Genomic DNA, 22,084 nt, shown 5'->3' with positions numbered 1-22,084 from the left:
TTGGTTTTCTTGCCAAGCAAGCAGTAAGTGCCTTCTGTCAGGAAAACAGAGACATGTTGCCAGCTATTTTGAACAATGTTAGAAATACACTGCAGTGGGAAGGAACTGCCTCTGACTTCTGCCCACTTCTTGAAATATTTTAAGGCCAGCCTTTTAGAAACTTTGTGATTAGTCCGCAGTGTAATCACACGGAGACAATGCTCCCCCCGAAGCTGAGATTTCAGGAGTGAATAGGTTACGGGTGGTTTTGGTTTGTTTGTTTTTAATGATTTCTGGTTCTTTGTTTGCCCGCTTTCCTGGAACTTCCAGTCACTTTAAGTAGAATGTGAGCCAGTGATTCTCATTCTTTCAGTGTCTGCCTTCTCATTTCTGTTCTGCCTGCTGTGCTGTGGTCCTCCCTGGGTTATTCATGCAGTTAAGATTTTATAATCAGTTGCTGCTATCTGAGTGTGCTTTATAAAGAAAAGAGACAGCTTCAGATAGGCATTTTCCTCTGGGAGAATTCCAGTTCTTCATTTGTTTCTGTGTGTGCCTTTCCTTCCCTTTGTTCTCCAGAGCCAGTTGCACAGTTCAGACTATTGAAATGATCAAGCAGTGGAACCAGTATTTATTGATTTTTTTTTGTAGTCTCTTCAATTTTTTTTTCCTTGTATGAAGTCATTCCCACGCAAATCTCAGGAAACAACCTGATAAGTTAATATTAGAAAAATTACAGAAATACATTTTAGAATTAGCAGTAATTTCCACTGGATCTGCAAGTCATTTTTTTTCCCCTGTTGAACTCATCTTTTTATTGGATAGGTAAATAAGATAAGACCCGCAAAGAGCTTGGAACATGATAAGTACTCAGCTTATATTAGCTGTTTACGTAGCTCCCCCCTCCCCTTCTTTTTTGGCTTCTCCTGCCTTGAACTGTTGACTACCTAATTCTGTTACTCATCTAATTCAATAGAATTAGAGTCCACTGTAAAACTTGTGTTTGGTTAGAGACATATCCTCTCCTCCCAGTTCATATCTGCCTGTCCCACCACACAGACATTTCAAGTGCATCTCCGCAGTCTAAAGCTTATCATCCCACAGCAGGGTGTTAGAAAGCAGTGGGGGCATTTCATGGTACCTGGGCTTTTCTATGGAACAACCCATACAGTAAGAAAGCACTGACTTGGGATGCCTGGGTGGCTCAGTCGGTTGGGCCGCTATCTTCTGCTCGGGTCATGATCCCAGGGTTCTGGGATGAAGTCCCACATCGGGCTCCTTGCCCCACAGGGAGCCTGCTTCTCTCTCCGCCTCTGCCTGCTTGTACGTGCTCTCTCTCTCTGACAAATAAATAAAATCTTTTACAAAAAAAAAAAAGAGGGCGCCTGGGTGGCTCAGTGGGTTAAGACTCTGCCTTCGGCTCAGGTCATGATCTCAGGGTCCTGGGATCGAGTCCTGCATCGGGCTCTCTGCTTAGCAGGGAGCCTGCTTCCCTCTCTCTCTCTCTCTGCCTGCCTCTCTATCTACTTGTGATCTCTCTCTGTCGAATAAATAAAATCTTTAAAAAAGAAAGAAAGAAAGCACTGACTTACAGAAAACGTTCTGCTACCTAAAAAAAAGTTGGAAAACTGTTGCCTTAAATCTTGAATCTGATATTCTTGAATTATTTTTAGTTGTGGACAGTTGTGAGGGAAAATAAAGCAGTGTTGTTTAACTTTCTGAACTTACTGGATTGCCTAGGTGGCTCATCCAGTTAGGCGTCTGCCTTCAACTCAAGTCATGATCCCAGGGTCCTGGGATCGAGTCCCACATTGGGCCTCTTGCTCAGCAGGAAGCCTGCTTCTCCCTCTCCTGCTCCCCCCTGCTTGTGTGCTCTGTATCTCTCTCATTATTAATGATTTACTAAAAATAAATTGTATTTATTTATTTGAGAGAGAGAGCAATAGTGAGAGAGCAGGAGCAGGGGGTAAGGAGAGGGGGAACTAGGCTCCCTGCTGAACAGGAAGCCCCCCACTTAAACCCAGAACCCCAGGATCATGACCTGAGATGAAGGCAGATACTTAACTGGCTGAGCCACCCAGGTACCCCTAAATAAATAAAATTTTGAATTTATTAGAAACGAACAAAGAAAACCTATAATAACTAATACTTTTTCCTTTATACTTAAACTTTAAAAAATAATTCGTCGACTTAACCTCTTCAATTCGTTCAGTTAGAATTTATGTTATTTTTATCTGAGACTCAAGGCAGAATGGGCTAGATTAAATATTCCTGGTCATTTCCCAGTGATTGAAGTTACATACATATATAGTGCATCTGCTCATAGCCCCGCATGTTAAGTTTTGGTGTTCCTTCCTTCTAATCTGAGACTATCCTGAGGGCAGGTGGCAGTGAGATGCACAGTAATGAGTCAGCATGGAGTGTCCAGAATTTATTTCTATTATCTTGTCAGTGATACCATACTGATAGTGCTTCAGAGTTGTACGTTACTCAGGTTCTTTTGCTTTTATATAGTGAAAGAAATTCATGATTGTAATGAGCAATTGTGTACTGTTCTCTTACTTGATAGATTGTATCTTTTTCCTGCCTTAAAATCTAGTTTCAGGAAGCAAAAGTGTGGGTTTCAAACTGTTCCGTGGTGGTACCCTCAGGCAATACTACTGGGAAATGTAGCTGGAGGTAGAATGGAAAGAAGAGGTTCAGCTAAAGTTGATCTAACTTGTCTATTTCAAATAAGAACATATTTGAAAATAACATTTGAGGGGCGCCTGGGTGGCTCAGTGGGTTAAAGCCTCTGCCTTTCGCTCAGGTCATGATCCCAGGGTCCTGGGATTGAGCCCCGCATCGGGCTCTCTGCTTGGCAGGGAGCCTGCTTCCTCCTCTCTCTCTATCTGCCTGCCTCTCTCCCTACTTGTGATCTGTCAAATAAATAAAATCTTTAAAAAAAAAAAAAAGAAAATAACATTTGAAAGTTACTGTAGGAGAACATGCAAATCTCTGTTGACTCTTTGCCCCCATGGGTTAAACTTGAATTTGTATCTCACATCTTTCTTTTGAGCAATGAGATTATATTGCCTTTTTTGTTTATCAGTATTACAGAGGCTCTAGGCTCTTACTTTGATTCAGTGAAGCTCACTATCCTGGAAGACGTGATTGTCATACAAAATAAAGTCCTTGCTGCATGGTTGGTGTGTTAAATTTTATTACCTAACATCTGAATAGCATATTTTAGTTTTTCAAAGGACACGTGTCAGGTCATTATGTTGTGCTCTAGAGCCTGTTTCTTCTGTGACTACATTCACTAATTAAAACAAAACCCGTCAGGGGTGCCTGGGTGGCTCAGTGGGTTAAAGCCTCTGCCTTCCGCTTGGGTCATGATCCCAGGGTCCTAGGATCGAGCCCCCCGTCGGGCTTCCTGCTTCGCAGTGAGCCTGCTTCCCCCTCTCTCTCTGCCGGCCTCTCTCTCTACTTGTGATCTCTGTCTGTCAAATAAATAAATAAAATCTTAAAAAAAAAAAAAAAAGTTAAACTCTCAACTTACACAAAGCCTAAGGAGATAAGAAGTTATTGAATAGTTGCAGAATCTACTGAAATCATAAAATTTTAAGATTCCGTCAGAATCCAGGTTGCCTGGGTGGCTCAGTCTGTTGGGCATCTGCCTTTGGCTTAGGTCATGATCCCAGGGTCCTGGGATTGAGCCCCGCATTGGGTTCCCCACTTGGCCAGGAATCTGCTTTTCTTTCTCACTCTGCCCCCTCCTCCACTTGTACTTTCTCTCCCTCACTCTCTTTCTCTCAAATGAATAAATAAAATCTTTAAAAAAATAGATTCCTTCAGAATCTGTGGATTATAGTTAAGAATGGTTTGTGTAGCACAGTGCCAAGTCAAGTAGTCTTCATGGTTTCTTCTGGAGTTGTTAATGGTTGGTCTTTATTTCTTTTTTTTTTTTTTTGGTCTTTATTTCTTAACTTTAGAGGGGCTTCAGATTATAAAAAACCTGTAGGGGTTGTTTACTTCTGAGCTTTTTTGTTTTTCATTTTTTGTTTTTTAATTTAAACACTCATTTCATTTTTAGTTAAGCCAGATTTCTCTACTCACAGAAAAAATAAACATGTTGGGCAATTTCAGTGTCTTTCCTACTTCAGGGCTCTAGAACCAGACTGGGTTTGGATCCCTGCTCTGTATTTAGCAGCTGTGTGAGTGAGGGCAAATTGTTTCATGTGCATGGTGTATAGAGCTTGTGAAGGAATGGTAGGAAACAAGATTGGGAAGATAGGGAGATTGAAGGCAATAGGGGTTTTGTATAATATGCGAGGGTTTGAACTCCCATAAATGGATGGGAAGCCACTGAAAAATTATCAGCAGGGGAAATATACCATCGGATTATGCTTAAAAACATTACCCTGGTACCATTTGAAGGCTTGAATTGGAATAAGGCCTACCTTATTCCTGGAGGTACTAAAAAAGTACAGTCAGGGGCGCCTGGGTGGCTCAGTGGGTTAAGCCTCTGCCTTCGACTCAGGTCATGATCTCAGGGTCCTGGGATCGAGCCCCGCATCGGGCTCTCTGCTCAGCGGGGAGCCTGCTTCCTCCTCTCTCTCTCTCTCTGCCTGCCTCTCTGCCTACTTGTGATCTCTGTCAAATAAATAAAATATTTAAAAAAAAAAAAAAAAAAAAAAAAAAAAAAAAAGTACAGTCAGTGATCTGGTGAGATAGGATACCCGAGCTAAGGAATAGGATTAGGAACAAAGAGGAAGAGATGAATTCAAGACAGACTGAAGCATTCAGTATAGGTAAGACTCATTGACTGACTGGATATGGAGGAAGGGGAGGGAGCGTCAAGCTGATTTTTTTTTTTTTTTTTAAGATTTTATTTATTTGACAGAGAGAGACACAGCAAGAGAGGGAACACAAGCACGGGGAGTGGGAGAGGGACAAGCAGGCTTCCCACCAAGCAGGGAGCCCGATGGGGGGCTCAATCCCAGGACCCTGGGATCATGACCCAAGCTGAAGGCCGACACTTAACGACTGAGCCACCCAGGTGCCCCTTCAGGCTGATTTCTGTTTTCAACAACAGTTTTGGGAAAGAGGTAGAGTACAAGTTTGTACTTAGGACCGTGTGAGTAGAGATAGCCAGGTAGGGTCTGGAGCTTAAAATAAATACGTGGGTTTGAGATTATATATTTTGATGGTACTTGGAACTATAGGAGTGGATGAGATTATAGGAATAAGGTGAGGGTTGAAAAGAAAGATGAGAACAGAACCCTGAGGAACTCTGAAGCTGGAAAAATTGGCCAGGGAAAGAAAGAGAACCAGAACTATTGTATTGGTGAAATCTTTTTGCTGTCTACTGTTTTCTCCTAACTCCCCGTGTCTTTATTTATTTATTTTTTTTTTAAATTTTTTTTTTATTTATTTATTTGACAGAGAGAGAGATCACAAGTAGGTAGAGAGGCAGGCAGAGAGAGAGGAGGAAGCAGGCTCCCCGCGGAGCAGAGAGCCCGATGCGGGGCTCGATCCCAGGACCCTGAGATCATGACCTGAGCCGAAGGCAGTGGCCTAATCCACTGAGCCACCCAGGCGCCCCCTCCCCGTGTCTTTAATATGAAGCTAAAGCCAGGAAAGGATTGGGACATGGGCAACAAAGCAGAGCATAGCTTTGGGGTTGTTAGGCCAGTTAGTGGAACTTTTCACTACTGAATGCAAGACCATCCCCTAAATACTTGTTGCTCCCTGACTGCACAGTGCTCCTCTGGGAAAATGTCTCTGCTGCCCCTAATTCACTTCAGTCTTTTTTGATAATGTCTCCTGAGCTTACTCCTATGAGGTTAAAACCCCAGTCAATATTCATTTTTATGACTACTCTAATAGATGCAGTTTCTAGCCCGTGTATGACCAAAGTTCAGACTCCCGTTATATGAAACCTGGTAATATGCGTGACAAGACATGGTCCAAAGAAGTGTTCAGTAGAAAACAGAAATTGTTACCTTTAGGGTAATGCCAAATAAATATATACATAGGAAAAAGGATCTCTCTAATTTACTGTCAAAGAAATTCAGTCTCCTAGGATATTTTGGTTTCCAAGACACAAACTGCCTAGACCAGTGAGTGTGGAATAGTTAGCAATATGAGGTTCAAAGTTTAAGGTAGTTTGGGTAAAAGATTTATTTTTTTCTAGGCTTTAAATCTGTGTGTGTGTTTGTTTATAGCTCTGAAGATGGCTGTCGTAGATATCTATCATTCCAGGTTAAAGGAGAGACAAAGGCGAAAAAAGTAAGTACAGAAAACCATCCAGCCTTCTTTCAGGTATGGACTATCGACCACATATAGACCATAAGGAACATTTTACTTGTGGCTCGTCTTGTGACCTTGAGAAAGACACTTATCTTCCTTGGTCCTTAATTTTTCCATCTGTCAAATGTGGATAATAATACTTGTCCTTTTTTTGTTTTGTTTTGTTTTTTTACTTCCTCTTTTCTTACCCTTTCTTGATGTTATGATGACCGTTGAATAATATGGGTGCACTGTTTTAAGGAGAAAAGGAACAAAATAAATTCAAGGTGTTATCAAATCGTTAAACTTCTTTTTTTTTTTTTTTAGATTTTGTTTATTTATTGGACAGACAGAGATCACAAGTAGGCAGAGAGGCAGGCAGAGAGAGGAAGAAGCAGGTTCCCCGCTGACCAGAGAGCCCAATGCGGGACTCGATCCCAGGACCCTGAGATCATGACCTGAGCCGAAGGCAGAGTCTTAACCCACTGAGCAACCTAGGCGCCCCAAATGGTTAAGCTTCTTTTAATGCTTTTATTCTAACTGCTCATTTTTTAATGAGAAGTCTTACCTAAAAGGATTTCAAAGAAATTCTGAACAAGTTTCAGGCAGTATCAGTTACTCCTTCTCTTTGCAGCAGAACAAAAAAACATATATTCAGATTGAGAAATTATGGATCCCAGATCCCCTCTAGATTACAGAGACTGTTAACAGTTCAGGAAGGGTATGCAGGATGTATGAGCATGTATGTGTATTACCACAGTGTTACAGACTAGAAACACAGTGACATCACAACAAAAAGAGTGGAATAGGACTTGGGAGGCACTCTTGAGGGGCCAAGATGTGACTTAGAGTAAAGCGTGCCTAGAGTTAGCTTTGGAGACGTGCTGGAGAAGATCACTTACCTGCCCCTGAGGGGCGTCATCCCTCGTCATGCATACCTGCAGTGTAAGATCACAGGTTCCAGACACAACTCTGCATGGTTTACCTAAATTTTTTGCTTAAAACACATAATTCGAGCTAGATATTATCGTGGAATTCAGGGGTTGAGGATCCTGTTAGATCTTATGTTGAGGCCCTTGTGTTAAACGGGCACAGTATTTATTTCAAATACTTCAAATTGTTCTGTGAATGTACACAGGTACAGTTGTAAATATGGGATGTGTGATCATGGCACCCTTTTATGGTTTAGCCGTTTCCCTTAAAAGACTGTTTTCTCAAATATCAGTTCCCCGAATTGAACAGATTAATTCTTAGGACACAGACACAGATTCCCTTCTGCTTCATTCCAAGATATAGACATGTTTTCAGTATTTTTGAGTATTCATTCATTCATCCAGCAAATAGTTACTGGGAGTCATGTCCAAGGGGAGGAAAAATAAGTGATCTTTGAAAGCCTAAAATTGTGTTAGCAGACTCACTACCCTCTAGAACTTTGTGGGGAGTGATGTCTTTGAACCTTAGTATCCTGCCTCATAGTGTTTCAGATGTGTAATAAAAGCTGCATGTGGGAGACATTATTAGATGTGGAACAAATTATAATATACATTATTGTGGTTTTCATCCTAGAATTATAAGAGACCATGGATTAATCAACCTTAGAAAGTTTCAGTGTAAGTATTAGCTGCTTTCTTTATTTTAAAATTTCTTCCAACATTATTAAACAGTCTTCAACAAATCATTTATGGCAGTAGTTCTTATTTATTTATTTATTTGACAGAGATCACAAGTAGGCAGAGAGGCAGGCAGAGGGGCGGGGGGAAGCAGGCTCTCTGCCGCGCAGAGAGCCCGATGCGGGGCTCGATCCCAGGACACTGGGATCATGACCTGAGCTGAAGGCAGAGGCTTTAACCCACTGAGCCACCCAGGCGCCCTATGGCAGTAGTTCTTTTTTTTTTTTTTTTTTAAGATTTTATTTATTCATTTGACAGAGAGAGAGATCACAAGTAGGCAGAGAGGCAGGCAGAGAGAGAGGAAGGGAAGCAGGCTCCCCGCGGAGCAGAGAGCCCGACGCGGGGCTCGATCCCAGGACCCTGAGATCATGACCTGAGCCGAAGGCAGCGGCTTAATCCACTGAGCCACCCAGGCGCCCCTATGGCAGTAGTTCTTAACCCAAGTTGTATATTAGCATTCACGCAGGTAGCTTTCTTTTTTTTTTTTTTTTTTTTTCTTCACACAGTTCGGGGCTTGAACACATGAACCTGAGATCAGGAGTCAGGTCTACCAACTCTACCAACTGAGTCAGCTGGGTGCACCAGCATAACATACTGGAAGCTTTAAAAAAACTCTGATGCCTGGGTATCACCCAAGACTAATAAAGTCAGAATCTCTGAGAGTTAGTGCAAGAGCATTTTTAGAAAATCTTCAAGGCAATTCTGTTACATAGTGAGAGTTCAGAACCATTAATGTATCATCAACACTTGTACGACAATTCTTTTTTTTTTTAAGTAGTATAGTAATTGCAGCATGAATATTAATAGATCATTTTCTGGAATTGGATAGGAACTATATGTTAACATAACCTGATTATCAGGTTGATCATCAGGTTGTTAAACATTTTTATGGGAAAAGCAACCATTATTTTGCATAATTTTGTTTGTAGTGGACAAACATAAGACATCTAGTATTGTTTGATGGTGATAGTAAAACGATAATGACTTCTAAGTGAATGCACACTTTGACCTTACTATTTTAAATGGTATTGGAGACACCTGGACTGAGCAGAAAAAGGCCCTGTACTTTTTCTTCTTCTGCGATGTAGAGTTTGTTCAGCAAATAAGAATGATGATCTCATGATTACAATATTTACATAGAAATGTTATAATACTTGTATGTCACATGTGCTTCTCGTCCTAGTTGATAGAATCTTATAGAGCTTGACACTGTGTGCCATTGTAGGGTTCATTTCAGCCAGTCACGGGTTAAGTGTTTTTTAATATGGGTGTGATCATAAATAAGTATGTTACATCTTTTTTTCACTTTCTGATACTCTTTTTCAAGTGATTGAAGATGTCCCTCTTAATAGTTACATAATATGTTGTGTGTATGTAAGTAAGTATATAATATGCTAAACTTTTATTTTTAGATATTTAGCTTATTTTTAATTTTTTGAATCATTATAATCCTGTGATGAGTTTGTGAATAAATCTTTATATATATTTAGAATTTTTTTTATGGTAGGTTCCCAGAAGTGGAGTTAATAGGTCAAAGAATGTGATCATTAAAAATGCTTAACCTGCACTGCCAGATTGTTTTCCAAAAGATGGTTGTGTAAATTTATATTCCTTCTAGAAATGGATGAGATTGCGTGTTTAACCTCAATCCTTCATTGAGGACTGTGGGTTTGCAAAAATAACTTAAGATCAGATTTCCATTGCCCTTTCTATAGACAATTACTGGTCATATTTTGGTAGCCACAGTAGTGGGTTCCTGTGTCTGAATGCTTGGGCTTTCAGTAATAGGTGAGTAGTGTTTTGACCTTTACTCATAGTAGACCCTGACTCATATAAATTCTGTTCTCAGCTGGTAAACAGAAGTGAGTTTAGCCTGATTACTTTAATTGTATTTTGTGTGTGAAGAGCTGAGAGGAGGCCCTATTACTTCACAGTGTGGTGTCAGAGGTTTCAATTGCCATTATACTGAGTGTTTGTGACCTTAATATTGTAGGCAGAGGGGTTTTTTACACCAAATTTAGAGTTTTTACTCCTAATTCTTCTGTACTATCCAAGTAGGGCGTTTTTGTTTTGGTTTGGTTCGGGGGCGGGGGGGGGGGGGTGTTGGTAGTGAAAATAATCAGTCTGTGGCTGCCCATCAATTCAGCATCTGGAATTTGTGGATAAGAATTTCTCCCTCAAGGGAGGAGATTGAGCTGAGGAGAGGACTTAATTTAAATAGCTGTCATAATGCAAAGCTTGTATCTATAGTCCAGAAGCGAGCAGAGCTGGCTTAGTTACTTTAGCTCATCTACTCACCTAGTTTCAGCCTACTCCATGTGACTGAAATGACCAAGTAGCAGCTCTGGCTACTCCAGCCTACCACGTACGTTGGCAGGTTTTACTCCTCATCTTCTTTGCCGATGCTACTTTTTAGTAGAAATTGGGTCGTTAGTAATCCTCAAGAGTTACTGACTGTGGCTACCTTGTGTATGTGACCATTTAGGTGGATGATAGTTATCCAAATATAACTCCATTAGTAGTAGATTTAGTTGTGGTACTTAGTTTGGAGGAAGGCAAAATGGCCCTGATAGAGAGTGAAGAAGTAAATGCCTCATTTGAGGCTCTGTTGGTAGGGAGATTTCTCGTGGGGCATGAAAGCTATCACACATTTTTTTCTAGGCTAGTCTACCTCTTCTAGATGGATTATTGTGTCTGCATTTTTCTTGTTTTCCTGCAGAAGTTAATACTAGAAATTTTGCCCAATGTTGTTCCTAAGAATACGTGATCTGCCTTTAATCGTCTTTCCCGTTACTGCCAACCGTCCCTGCCCCTGTACAGATGACGAGCCTGAGGTGTGGAGGTGATTATATTATCATCACCAGCGTGCTTGGTGATGCAGATGGTCTTCCGTTCTCCAGGGAGAACAACATCCCTATGTGATAGTCACTGTGATGCTCTTATCTTTAGGATTAGTGTTTTGCATTCTTGGCTTTCCTGTTTGCTTCCTGTCATGGGTAAATCAGTCATGTGAGGTTAGGAATGGTTCCTTCCAATTTACTTCTTGTAAAAGAAGCATAGAGAACTTAAGAGATTTTTATATTCTCTATGGCATGGTTGTGCTTTGTTTTCATTGTAGTAATGGAACGGCGGTATCCCAAGGAAGTCCAAGACCTTTACGAAACAATGAGGCGATTTGCGAGGATAGTGGGGCCAGTGGAGCACGACAAGTTCATTGAAAGCCATGCACGTAGGTGCTTTTTAAGCCTTGCGCAAGTATTTGTGTGTGTGTGTTCATGTAAATAGGAAGGATAATGGTATGTTTTAGGTAAAGTTCTATAAATAAATAAATGGGTATTTTTATCTTTTCTTCCCCTTTATTACAATGAACTAAATTTGGGACTTTGGGGGTGGACAGAAGAGGCTAAAAAGGCTGGTAGCTTTCTTTTTTCCCACCAAAGCAGTAGTTTAGCAGTTTCTTCCCCCACTTATATGTAAATTATAGGAGTTTTCAAATATATACAAAGATGGAGATAATAGTATAATGAACCCCCATTTTTCCATTACCCAGCTTCATCAAAACACATAGCCAATCCTATTTCATTTTTATCACCCCCTCTTCTCTCACCCTCAGCTGGATTATTTTGAAGCAAATCCCAGACATCAGACTATTTTGTTCATAAATATTTTAGTATTAAAACTAATTTTTAAAATGGGGACAGAGTTGGATGACTCTTGGCAATAGTACTTCCATCATTCTCTCTTTTTTTAAAATTTAAATTTTATTTTTTTAAAGATTTTATATATTCATTTGAGAGAGAGAATGCACTCTTTTTTTTTTTTTAAATAAAATATGTATATTTTTAATTCCTTAAGTAATCTCTACACCCAGTGTGGGGCTTGAACTCATGACCCCACAATCAAGAGTCCCATGCTCTATGGACTGAGCCAGCCAGGCTCCCCAGTACTTCCACCATTCTTTTTTTTTTTTTTTTTAATATTTTATTTATTTATTTGACAGACAGATCCCAAGTAGGCAGAGAGGCAGGCAGAGAGAGAGAGAGGAGGAAGCAGACTCCCCGCAGAGCAGAGAGCCCGATGCGGGACTCGATCCCAGGGCCCTGAGATCATGACCTGAGCCAAAGGCAGAGGCTTAACCCACTGAGCCACCCAGGCGCCCCACTTCCACCATTCTTTTGCCTGTCTTTCTGAGAGACCTCTACCCAGTTACCATTTGATTTTTCACAACAAAAATTGAAGTTTTTAAGGCAGTGAGGCCTACACTTTACAGTAATCTGGACTGGGTGGCTTAAGCTACACCTTTCATCACAGGTTTTATGTACTTGACCCTCAAATTTAGTTCTGGGAAAATGTTTTACCAAGGCGCTCATCCTGTTCTCATCATGCAAATATTTCTTGCATGGCATTGTAGGCATTTCTCTGAGCCAGGTTGGTTGTCCTCATCAAGCACCCTGTTTGGTTGGCATTCTTCGTGTGGTTTGTACTGGTGACTGATCTTTTACTTCCTGTCCCAGTTTGTGCCATCCTTGGTTTATGTGTCATTCCAAAGAACTACACCTCATGGATTGTTTAGGCTCTTCCTTCATCCTTTTTTTCAAAGCTCTCAAATTTGAATGTTCTATCACATAATAACCCAAGCAGTTGCAACCTGAGCTATGCGCTCAGAGGAGGCAGAAATCTTTGGTTTATGAAAACAATGCTCTTTTGTTCCTATAGGAGAAAAGCTGTAAAGAAACTATCTGGGACTTGAGCACAGAGCTTTTGTCCTTTGCTTCCAAAGGGACCACATCAAGTAATAGCAAAGGCAGGTTTTATAAAAGAATTTGGTTATGTGGATAGACTTGTTAATAGAGGATAAATAGAGTGGGAAAACTTAGTTGTTTAAAAAAATTATATTTGTTACTTCTGTAGCTAAATGAACTCAGCTAGTTCACTGTATGTTTTCTGGGAGACTGTTCCAGCTGCTTTTTCCAGTTGGGGATGGCAGCCAAAAGATGGCTAGCTTAAGTTTTTCTCAGCTCTTGGGTAAAATTTCTAATAAGACGTTACGAATATACAGGATTCCTCAAATGGACTTGCCCAGTCTTTTATATAAGGCAGAATTACTGAAAATATTCAGCAGCAAAGTGCTCATTGATGATGATTTTGTTTTCTCAACTTTTCTCCTTCATTTCTTCTTGGGGTAAACAGTGGAATTTGAACTCCGAAGGGAAATCAAGAGGCTCCAGGAATACAGGACAGCAGGCATTACCAATTTTTGTAGTAAGTATGCTTAAGCTACACATTGTATCAGGGGGCAGGTGTCTTCTAAACACATAGAGGAAGTCTCTGTTTGAGACCATGTGGATTTTTTTTAAACAAGCTTTCCCTTTTTGGAGTGAGTGTTTGATCTTTCCAGTGAAGTCTTGTCTGTTTAATCCTTGTATATGCCGTGATAATAAAAGTGATGACACAAGAGAGAGGTGCTGCTTTAGATTCGGGAATCGCTGCGGCCTCTAAAAAAAAGGATTTTTGTATTCTAATTTTTAGCATCAGCCTTCTAAAATTTTGTGGTGCATGGTCTGATTATTTGTATTAACCAAGCTTCAAATGGCTCTACGTGCTTACATCCCAGTTACTTGAGGTAGTAATAATAATTATATTAATAACAGCCAACCTCGAAATAGCACAGTTTACCATACACCAGGCCCTATGCCAAGCACTTCACCTGGATGGTATCACTGGATTCTGATAACAAACTCAGGAGATAGGCAGTGTTATTTCCATATAATGAAGAAACAAGGTTTGATATGGTTGAAGAGATACGTGTAATAGAGCCAGGACGTAAGGGAAGGCAGTGTGTTACAGTAGTTAAGAGCTTGAGGTCTAGACTTGTGCAGGTTGGGTTTGGATTCTGGCTCTCCTGTTTATCACATTTGTAATTCTGTTTGGGTTTCAATTTTCCATGTCTCTTAAGGAGTTAGTAAGATTAAATTAGAGATAATGCATGAAAATAGCACAGTACCTGGCCCACAGTAAATGCTCAATAAATGACAGTTTCTTTTGTTTTGTTGGAAAGATCTTTAGCATTCCCTCCTTCCTGTTGCTTGAAAGCTATCACCCATTATCCATGAGAAGTAGTCTTGTGGGGTGTAAGTTCAGCCTAACGTAATGGTTCTTTATTTTTAATGATGAAAACCATTTCAAAATGAAATTTTATGTAGAGCCCTGGTCTGTAAATAAGAGGAAAGTGAAACTACTTTGAAGCCTCTTGGTGCAGGTCCCATATAGAACCCAGGACCACCCGGTGTACATCATGATATCTTTGCTCTTCACTGGAACCCTTGAGATATTTTCATGGAATCCTGGGGCTTTATGATCATGGCTTAAAACTCACTGCTGTAGTGACTTTGGAATCTGTACTCCTTTGTTAACGTGTAGAAAACACCATTTTGTTTAATGTTTAATGTTTAACAAGACACTGATACCAGGTTTTGATTACCTGCTGTTGGTTGTATCTGGGAAAGAGGGGAAAGAAATTGTGCTAGTCAATGAGGACTTACTTCGTTTGCCATTTTAATTGATTTTTAAAGAAGAGTGTATGTGTATAGCACTTGTAACTTTGAAAAAATGTAGAAAAAAAATAAAACAGGAAGCAAATATGACCATAGTGAAGTTAGTTATCGTTGGGGGGAGTGGAAACATAAGTGACTCTTACTTTCTTTGTATTTTTCTGTTTGGGGAGATTTTGCCTCCAAATTTCTTAAAGCTAGGAAGAGAATAAAAATATTAATTATTTCTTGTCAAAAAAGGGATTTCAAACTAACGGAAATCACGTTGCTCTTAAAAAAAATAATTGTGTGGGGTGCCTGGGTGGCTCAGTGGATTAAGCCGCTGCCTTGGGCTCGGGTCATGATCTCAGGGTCCTGGGATCGAGCCCCGCATCGGGCTCTCTGCTCCGCGGGGACCCTGCTTCCTCCTCTCTCTCTCTGCCTGCCTCTCTGCCTACTTGTGATCTCTCTGTGTCAAATAAATAAATAAAATCTTTAAAAAAAAAAAAAAATAATTGTGGGGAGCACCTGGGTGGCTCAGTTGAGTATCCAATTTATGGCTTTGACTTGGATCATGATCTCAGGGTCATGAGATCGAGTCCTGTGTCGGGCTCCCTACTCAGCACAGACTCTGCCTGAGATTTCTTTCCCCCCCACCCCGCCCCCCCGTCCATGATCTCTCCCTCTCTCTGAAATAAATAAATAGGGGTATTTGGGTGTTTTAGTCAGTTAAGGTCCAACTCTTGGTTTCAGCCCAGGTCATGATCTTACAGTCTTGGGATCAAGCCTGGCGTCCTTCTGTGCTCAGCATGGAGTCTGTTTGAGATCTCTCCCTCTGCTCCTCTCCCTGCTCATGCTCACTCACTCACTCACTTACTCTCTCTTTCTCTCAAATAAAGAAATCTTTAAAAAAACAAATAAGTAGGGACCTCTAGGTGGTTCAGTTGGTTAAGTGTCTGCCTTCAGAGTCCTGGGATCGAGCCCCACGTCGGGCTCCCTGCTCAGCAGGGAGCCTGCTTCTCCCTCTGCCTGCTGCTCCCCCTGTTCCTTCTCTCTCTTGCTAGCACACTCTCTGAAATAAATCTTTTAAAATAAATACATACATACATAAATCTTTTAAAAAAGAAAAAATTGTGGAAGCAATCTTGTATTTTTTTTTCTTAAAATTTTGTTTATTTTGGGGGGCTGCTAAGGGAGAGGGAGAGAATCTCAAGTGGACTCCCCACAGAGTGCAGAGTCCCACACAGGGCTTGCTCACAGCCCTGAGATCATAACCTGAGCCAGAGCCAAGAGTCAGATGCTTAACCGACTGAGCCACCCAGGCATCCTGGAAGCAGTTTTGCAAAAGAAACCCCCAAAAGGCGAACTGTTTGCTGGTCGGTTAGAAAGCCTTTCAGTTAGTTCTGCTGCGTTGTCATTGTAGTCACGTTCTTTTCTCCACCTTCAGGTGCCCGAACCTATGACCACCTCAAGAAGACGCGGGAGGAGGAGCGCCTTAAGCGCACCATGCTCTCTGAAGTGCTCCAGTACATCCAGGACAGCAGTGCTTGCCAGCAGTGGCTCCGTCGGCAAGCCGACATGTGAGTGCTTAGTCCAGAGAGCAGGAGCGGCTCCTCGGGTGCTCTGGCTTTTATGTGTAGTTTCAGATATTTCCATGGGTACCCTACCCACATGGCAAAGTAGTAATAATTGGGTAGCTAGAAAAACTCAGAATTCTAATCTTAGCCATCTGTCTCAGAAACACTGCAATACTGACAGTTTTGAGAAACAAAGCTGGCCTCCTGGAATCCTACTTTGCTACTTTGATCTTCTTTTTAAAAATAGTAAATTCCTCCACCATGCCTCCTCTTTCCACCCCATTGTCTATTGGAATGATTTCCATTGGCAAATCATGTCTCTGTCCTTTCCCCATGATTAGTCTTCATGATGTTCCAGACTAAGAGCTCTTAACAAATCCAGGCGATTTCTTACACCCCATAGAACAGATCACCCTTCCTGGTTAGTATAGTGGGATATGCTGTAAAACAGTACTATCTCTACATCCCTTTAAAGTAACCGACCTGAGGCACCTGGGTGGCTCAGTCAGTTAAGTGGCTACCTTTGGCTCAGGTTATGATCCCAGGGTCCTGGAATCGAGTCCCACATTGGGCTCTTTGCTCAGCAGGGAGTCTGCTTCTCCTCTCCCTCTCTATCTGCTTCTCCCCCTGCTCATGCTTGTTCTTGTGCGCTCTCAAATTAAAAAAAAAACAAAAAAAAAACCAACTTTTTTTTTTAAAGACTTTATTTTTCAAAGAGAGAGAGCATGGGGCGCCTGGGTGGCTCAGTGGGTTAAGCCTCTGCCTTCAGCTCAGGTCATCTGACTCTCTGCTCAGCAGGGAACCTGCTTCCCCCTCTCTCTCTGCCTGCCTCTCTGCCTATTTGTGATCTCTCTCTCTGTCAGATAAATAAATAAAATCTTTTAAAAAAAAGAGAGAGAAAGAGAGCACATAAGCAGAGGGAGTGGCAGGTAGAGGGAGAGGGAGAAGCAGGCTTCTGGCCAAGCAGAGAGCCCCAAGCAGGACTCGGTCCCAGGACCCTGGGACCATGACCTGAGCCAAAGGCAGCTGCTTAACTGAGCCACCCAGATGGCCGTCAAATATTTAAAAAAAATTTTTAAATAAATAAAGGAACCAACCTGATGAATGGCACCCAGGCCCACATGGGCTTTTGAAAATTGCCTTCTTTGGTGTGACTTAAGTTAAATTCCTCTTCTTTGTTTTAGTGATTCTGGCCTGAGCCCTTCTATTCCGATGGCTTCGAATTCAGGTAATTCTTTTTCAGGCTGGAGCAAGTCTTGATTGTGAAGTTTTCATTCTAGGGATTCACGCAGTAGTCTCTTACCCCTTGTGGAAGCAGGGTGCTTAGGCAGAGAGGTAAGTAAGTGTTATCCCAATTTATACACATCAAGCTTTCAGAATCTTCATGGCCGGATAGGGATTATCTTCTGGGTTTGAGTACAGAGCGGGGGAAGAAGGAGCTCCAGAGGGGTGATTTCTGTATTTACCAGTGTCCACGAGCAGTTACTTTATCACGATTTTGAGATTTGTCTCACAGATCAGTTAAAGTCTTTGTATCCTGAGCAGAAACACAAGGATTTCTTTATAAGTTGGAGATATGAGGTATTTCTGTTTGTTATCTTTACCTTTTTGGGTATGTTCTCTATGTTGAGGTTAGTTTTCAGAGCAAGCTTAAGCCATATGTTATCTTCTAATCCTCCGTGCTCTTTGGGGTGATATGATTTATAGAGCTCCAATCCAAATTGTGGTGTTTTTTTGCCAGTTCTCTTGTTATTATTCACCCCTGCTCCACATGCTACATCGGCTGCGTTCCTATATCAGAACATGCAGATCATGCCCCTGTAGAGACTGGACTAGTGGAAAAGATGACCCGTTTGCAGTTTTACCATTCTTCGGAAGACCTTGTGATCCCATTTAAAATCTCTCGGATTCAGGATCTAGACAGAGCCTAGAAAAGGCTTCTTTAGGGCAACTTTTTAAAAAAAAATTGATTCCTTTGTTTCAGGTGATTATTTCTTAACACTTAAAAGAGAAAAGAGAGTCTTTAAGAGAGTAGTCAGGATAGCTAAATCCAAATTTTATTTTACAAGTCTTCTAACCCTGCCCTCTGAATCTAAATACAAATAATAAATATAGTGTAGATACAAATAATACAAATAATAAAAATATAGTACAGTGATAATTAATAATTTGGTATTTGCATTTTTGAACCATCTGTATTCATTTATTCTTTGATAGCTTCCTAGGCTGGTGTTAGGCTTTCTCACCCCCTGCATTTAGGTTGGGAGACCCCTTGTTCCTCTCTATGCTCTCCCTTGCTCCTAAGGCAGTGCAAAGTAGAAAGCCTGGATCATTAATTACAGCCTAGCCTGCAGTAACTTTGAAGAGGTACCAAATGATTTTAGTCTCCCTTTTTGAGCATTTAGGGGAAGGCTTAGCCTGTTGGTTATGGAGAGGCTCTTATCCCCTTGTCGAAACTGCAGAGAAGCCTGTTTTCTCTCGGAGCAGCCTATAACAGCCCCTATTTCTCCCCACCTCCTAAAAGGCAGCCCCCATAAAACTTGATAATAGATTATTCCACATTTTCTTTTGCCTAACTCACCTCCCAACTGAACATTAATTCCAATTATGTATTCAAAATAAAAGCAAAAAATTTTGCACATGAAACTTTCCATCCTAGGTAGTGACCTTATACTTGGGTTTCTTTCTCAGTATGTGAGTTCACTTCAGCTTTTGGTTTGCCCTATAATGGCTCATTGTTCCTCTGTGCGGGTCTTTCAGGTAAACAGGGCTTCTTTGGAAGGAACAGATATTCCCTCACATAATAAATAAGAAGGGCCTTTTGCTGGCCTAACAGTCTGCCTTTGATCTGAAGGCAAATGGTACTTGGTTAATTACCGTGTTTGCCTCGAGCTCCTGGCAGAGTGCTGAGGCCTGGGAAGTGTCTCTCCTGTGGAGTTGTTATTTCCATTCATCAGCCGTCGGGGCGGGCACCATATGACCTTTCTTCACTGGGTGACATCTGGGCTTTAGAATTTAGCATCTTACTGGGGGTTGGAAAGAGTAGCACCTGGATTACTAGGGTATGTGTGATTGTATGTTTTAGCAGAGCAAAGGGCACGGGAATTACCACTTGTATTTTCAGGTGAACATTGGGGTGCCCACGTTGCTAGCTAGATTGAGGCCTGAGGTGATGGGTAGAGATTTCTTAGAGCTGGACATCATGACCTCGTACCTCACTGGCCTGGCCGCAGTGGACTGTGTTACTTCATACCTGAGGAATTGTCACTCCTATGAAATGCATACCTTTTTCTCTGTCTGTAGGTCGACGAAGTGCACCACCCTTGAACCTCACTGGCCTGCCTGGCACAGAGAAGCTGAATGAAAAAGAAAAGGAGGTAACAAAACGACGGAGAGCTAGAGGAGAAAGAGTGGGATTGATGATACATAAATCCTAGGAACGGCAGCTGTCATTTACTAAGCAGTACCGTGTATCAGATACTGTACTGAGTGCTTCATATGAATGAAATTGTTTATAAACCTCAAATAACTCATATAGGAAAATGGCTATTTCCTGTTGGAATGGTCGCTTTGATGAGCTCTGCTCTACACTTCCCCATCACTATGACCATCACATAAAAGATTGTCTCCGCAGCATGTATGTAGCCATAAAGGAGGGACTTCAACATCACATAGAGTCAAAGACTAATTTTGATTAAAAATGCCATGACCTACTTTTCTTTTCCACTAAAATCATCAGACTTGTCTTCATATTACTTTTGGCTGTCTCAAAATTTAAAGCCAGCCTCAAAGGAGTCGTCCTCAAGCATTTTCAAAAAAATGTGCCTAGCTCTGAAGTCCATTCCAAAAGAGGAACCGTCTTCTATTCCTCGTGCACTCCTTTTACTGTTCCCAAGATCAGTCTCCCCATCTGCCACTCCATATCATTAATTCAGGTCAGATTGTAAGGGGAGTCATGGAGTCGGCTTCTTAGTCTTTGATTTCAGCCACAGGAACAGTAAAGATTAGTTTGGGAATCGAGAGGAGTGTATGTTCTAGTTCAGTGTTGCTGAAGAAGTTCACAGGCCTTTCTGAGTCAAGGATCGAATGGCCTGGAGTTTCAATCAGTTTTATCCTTACCCACAAGCAGTGACCTCTCACTGCTCATTGCCGTGGGGTGCCATGGCAGGGGAGCTGGGACTGAGCCAGCTTTCTAGATTTTTAGCAGCTGAAGTAGCCTCTTCACAAGGTCTCTGTCTCCTCCTTCAACGTAGGAAATGTAATCACAAATCAGGGACCAGTGCTTTATGCCGATACCAAAAATAATGTGATTCACGCTTGGGAATCCAAGTATCTGCACCCCCGCCCCTACTGTGCCCTATGGCTCTTCCCTGACTGGCTGTGTTGGAATGTGCTGGGCCGAGAGCTGTGTGGACCCAGGCTGCTCCTCAGGACACATACTTGTGCTCCTTGACCGACCCAGGTGAGCTGGCGACACGTGCTGCAGTCGCTCCCAGCATTAGACTCTGGCTTTCTCTTCCTAAGTGTCTGTCGTGAGGGAGGATTCTCTCCAAGGAAGAGACTAAATGGAATGTGGTCCAGCCACCCAGCAGCTCCTATAAATAGTTGGAGGTTGATGTCACTTTTTTGAAATTTTATTTTGGCTATACCTACTGGATTAAATTATGAGAATGACAGATGTTAATGTTTATTAAATTTGCCGTGTCTTGCAGCTCTGTCAGATGGTGAGGTTGGTCCCAGGAGCCTATTTAGAATACAAATCTGCTCTATTGAACGAATGTAACAAGCAAGGAGGCTTGAGACTGGCGCAGGCAAGAGCACTCATCAAGATAGATGTGAACAAAACCCGAAAAATCTATGATTTCCTCATCCGAGAAGGATACATCACTAAAGCCTGAGGCTCTGAGGGCCTGGGATCAGAAATCACAAGTTTGGAATGCGGTGGGCCGAAGGACAGCACGGGCGCTCTGGAGCGTTTTGTTGCTGAGCTGAATTCTCATTGTAAAAAGAGAGGAAGGACAAAGGGAACCTTACGTTGTATTAATATCTCCTTTCTTCTCCACCCTGCTTTAAAACACTCCTGTTGTTGGTGTTGTGCTGCAGAGTTATGTGCTAGATAAGCTATTATTAAATGTGAGTGGGCCTTTATTCCCAACACCTCTTGTAACTAAAACAAGAACCATAGTACCTCCCATCAGAGTGTCGGTAGAAATAGAACTGAACCAGGCTGTGGTCCCAGGAGTCCAGCTCAGATCTTTGTACTTGGGAGGCTGGTTTTCTGATTATGTTTTGCTTTCAAACATTACAGAAAGATCTAAAATAAAGAGAAAGGTTATAGAGCATGAGAAAGCTTTCTCTTCCTTCTGAGGATTTTTTAAGCTGACGACTTAACGTTTATGAGCAAATGGGAGGAAAAAAATCTCTCCGTGACGGTCTTGTCCCAAACTACGTCTTTCCCTTTTAATGTCTGGCTTTGTACTTTGGAGTCTGTCTAATGTGCAGTAGACTTTTGAGGAGGTGGCACCGGATATAAAATGTCTCTGTTATTTTTAGAATTAATGGATTAAAATGTTTTGCTACTTAATTTGTGGGTGTGTCAAGTATTCTGGTAACTAAAGCACACTTAGGGTGTTGAATGCCCTCCTCATCACGCCGCACTGTCTCTGCTAACATGTGTGTCCTGGCGTCACCCTGTTCTTGCCCTGGGTTTCCCAGGGTTCCAGGGCCCTGAGGATGGAGATGATACAGCTAACCTCGGCTTTGCTTGGATTGAGACCTGAACCCTAATTTCTCAGTGGTGACGGGCTAGCCTTCAATAAAAGCTACTTTTTTTTTTTTTTTAAGATTTTATTTTATTTATTTATTTATTTGACAGAGAGAGAGATCACAAGTAGGCAGAGAGGCAGGCAGAGAGAGAGGAGGAAGCAGGCTCCCTGCTGAGCAGAGAGCCCGATGCGGGGCTCGATCCCAGGACCCTGAGATCATGACCTGAGCCGAAGGCAGCGGCTTAATCCACTGAGCCACCCAGGCGCCCCAATAAAAGCTACTTTTAAAACAA

At 41.7% G+C, this 22,084-nt stretch overlaps 1 protein-coding gene across 3 annotated transcripts in view; it reads left to right on the top strand.

The window, feature by feature from the left end:
* TADA2A (transcriptional adaptor 2A) overlaps positions 1-21,856 on the top strand; it is a 52,536-nt gene extending 30,680 nt beyond the window's left edge. For 2 of the 3 annotated variants that reach the window (XM_045985480.1, XM_045985481.1), the window contains exons 9-16: positions 6,186-6,249; positions 7,816-7,859; positions 11,038-11,148; positions 13,110-13,181; positions 15,897-16,029; positions 17,211-17,254; positions 19,330-19,448; positions 20,739-21,856. In XM_045985480.1, coding sequence (XP_045841436.1) covers positions 6,186-6,249; positions 7,816-7,859; positions 11,038-11,148; positions 13,110-13,181; positions 15,897-16,029; positions 17,211-17,254; positions 19,330-19,448; positions 20,739-20,924 — 773 coding nt within the window. In that variant the 3' untranslated portion in view covers positions 20,925-21,856. The remainder of the gene's footprint in view (positions 1-6,185; positions 6,250-7,815; positions 7,860-11,037; positions 11,149-13,109; positions 13,182-15,896; positions 16,030-17,210; positions 17,255-19,329; positions 19,449-20,738) is intronic. The other variant, XM_045985482.1, reaches the window with a different exon arrangement.
* The last annotated feature ends 228 nt before the right edge of the window (positions 21,857-22,084 follow it).

The sequence above is a fragment of the Meles meles genome, chromosome 18 (assembly GCF_922984935.1).
Source record: "Meles meles chromosome 18, mMelMel3.1 paternal haplotype, whole genome shotgun sequence".
NCBI classification, from domain to species: Eukaryota; Metazoa; Chordata; class Mammalia; order Carnivora; family Mustelidae; genus Meles; species Meles meles.
Note: the sequence above shows the minus strand (reverse complement) of the source record. Positions and strands in the feature narration are given on the sequence as shown.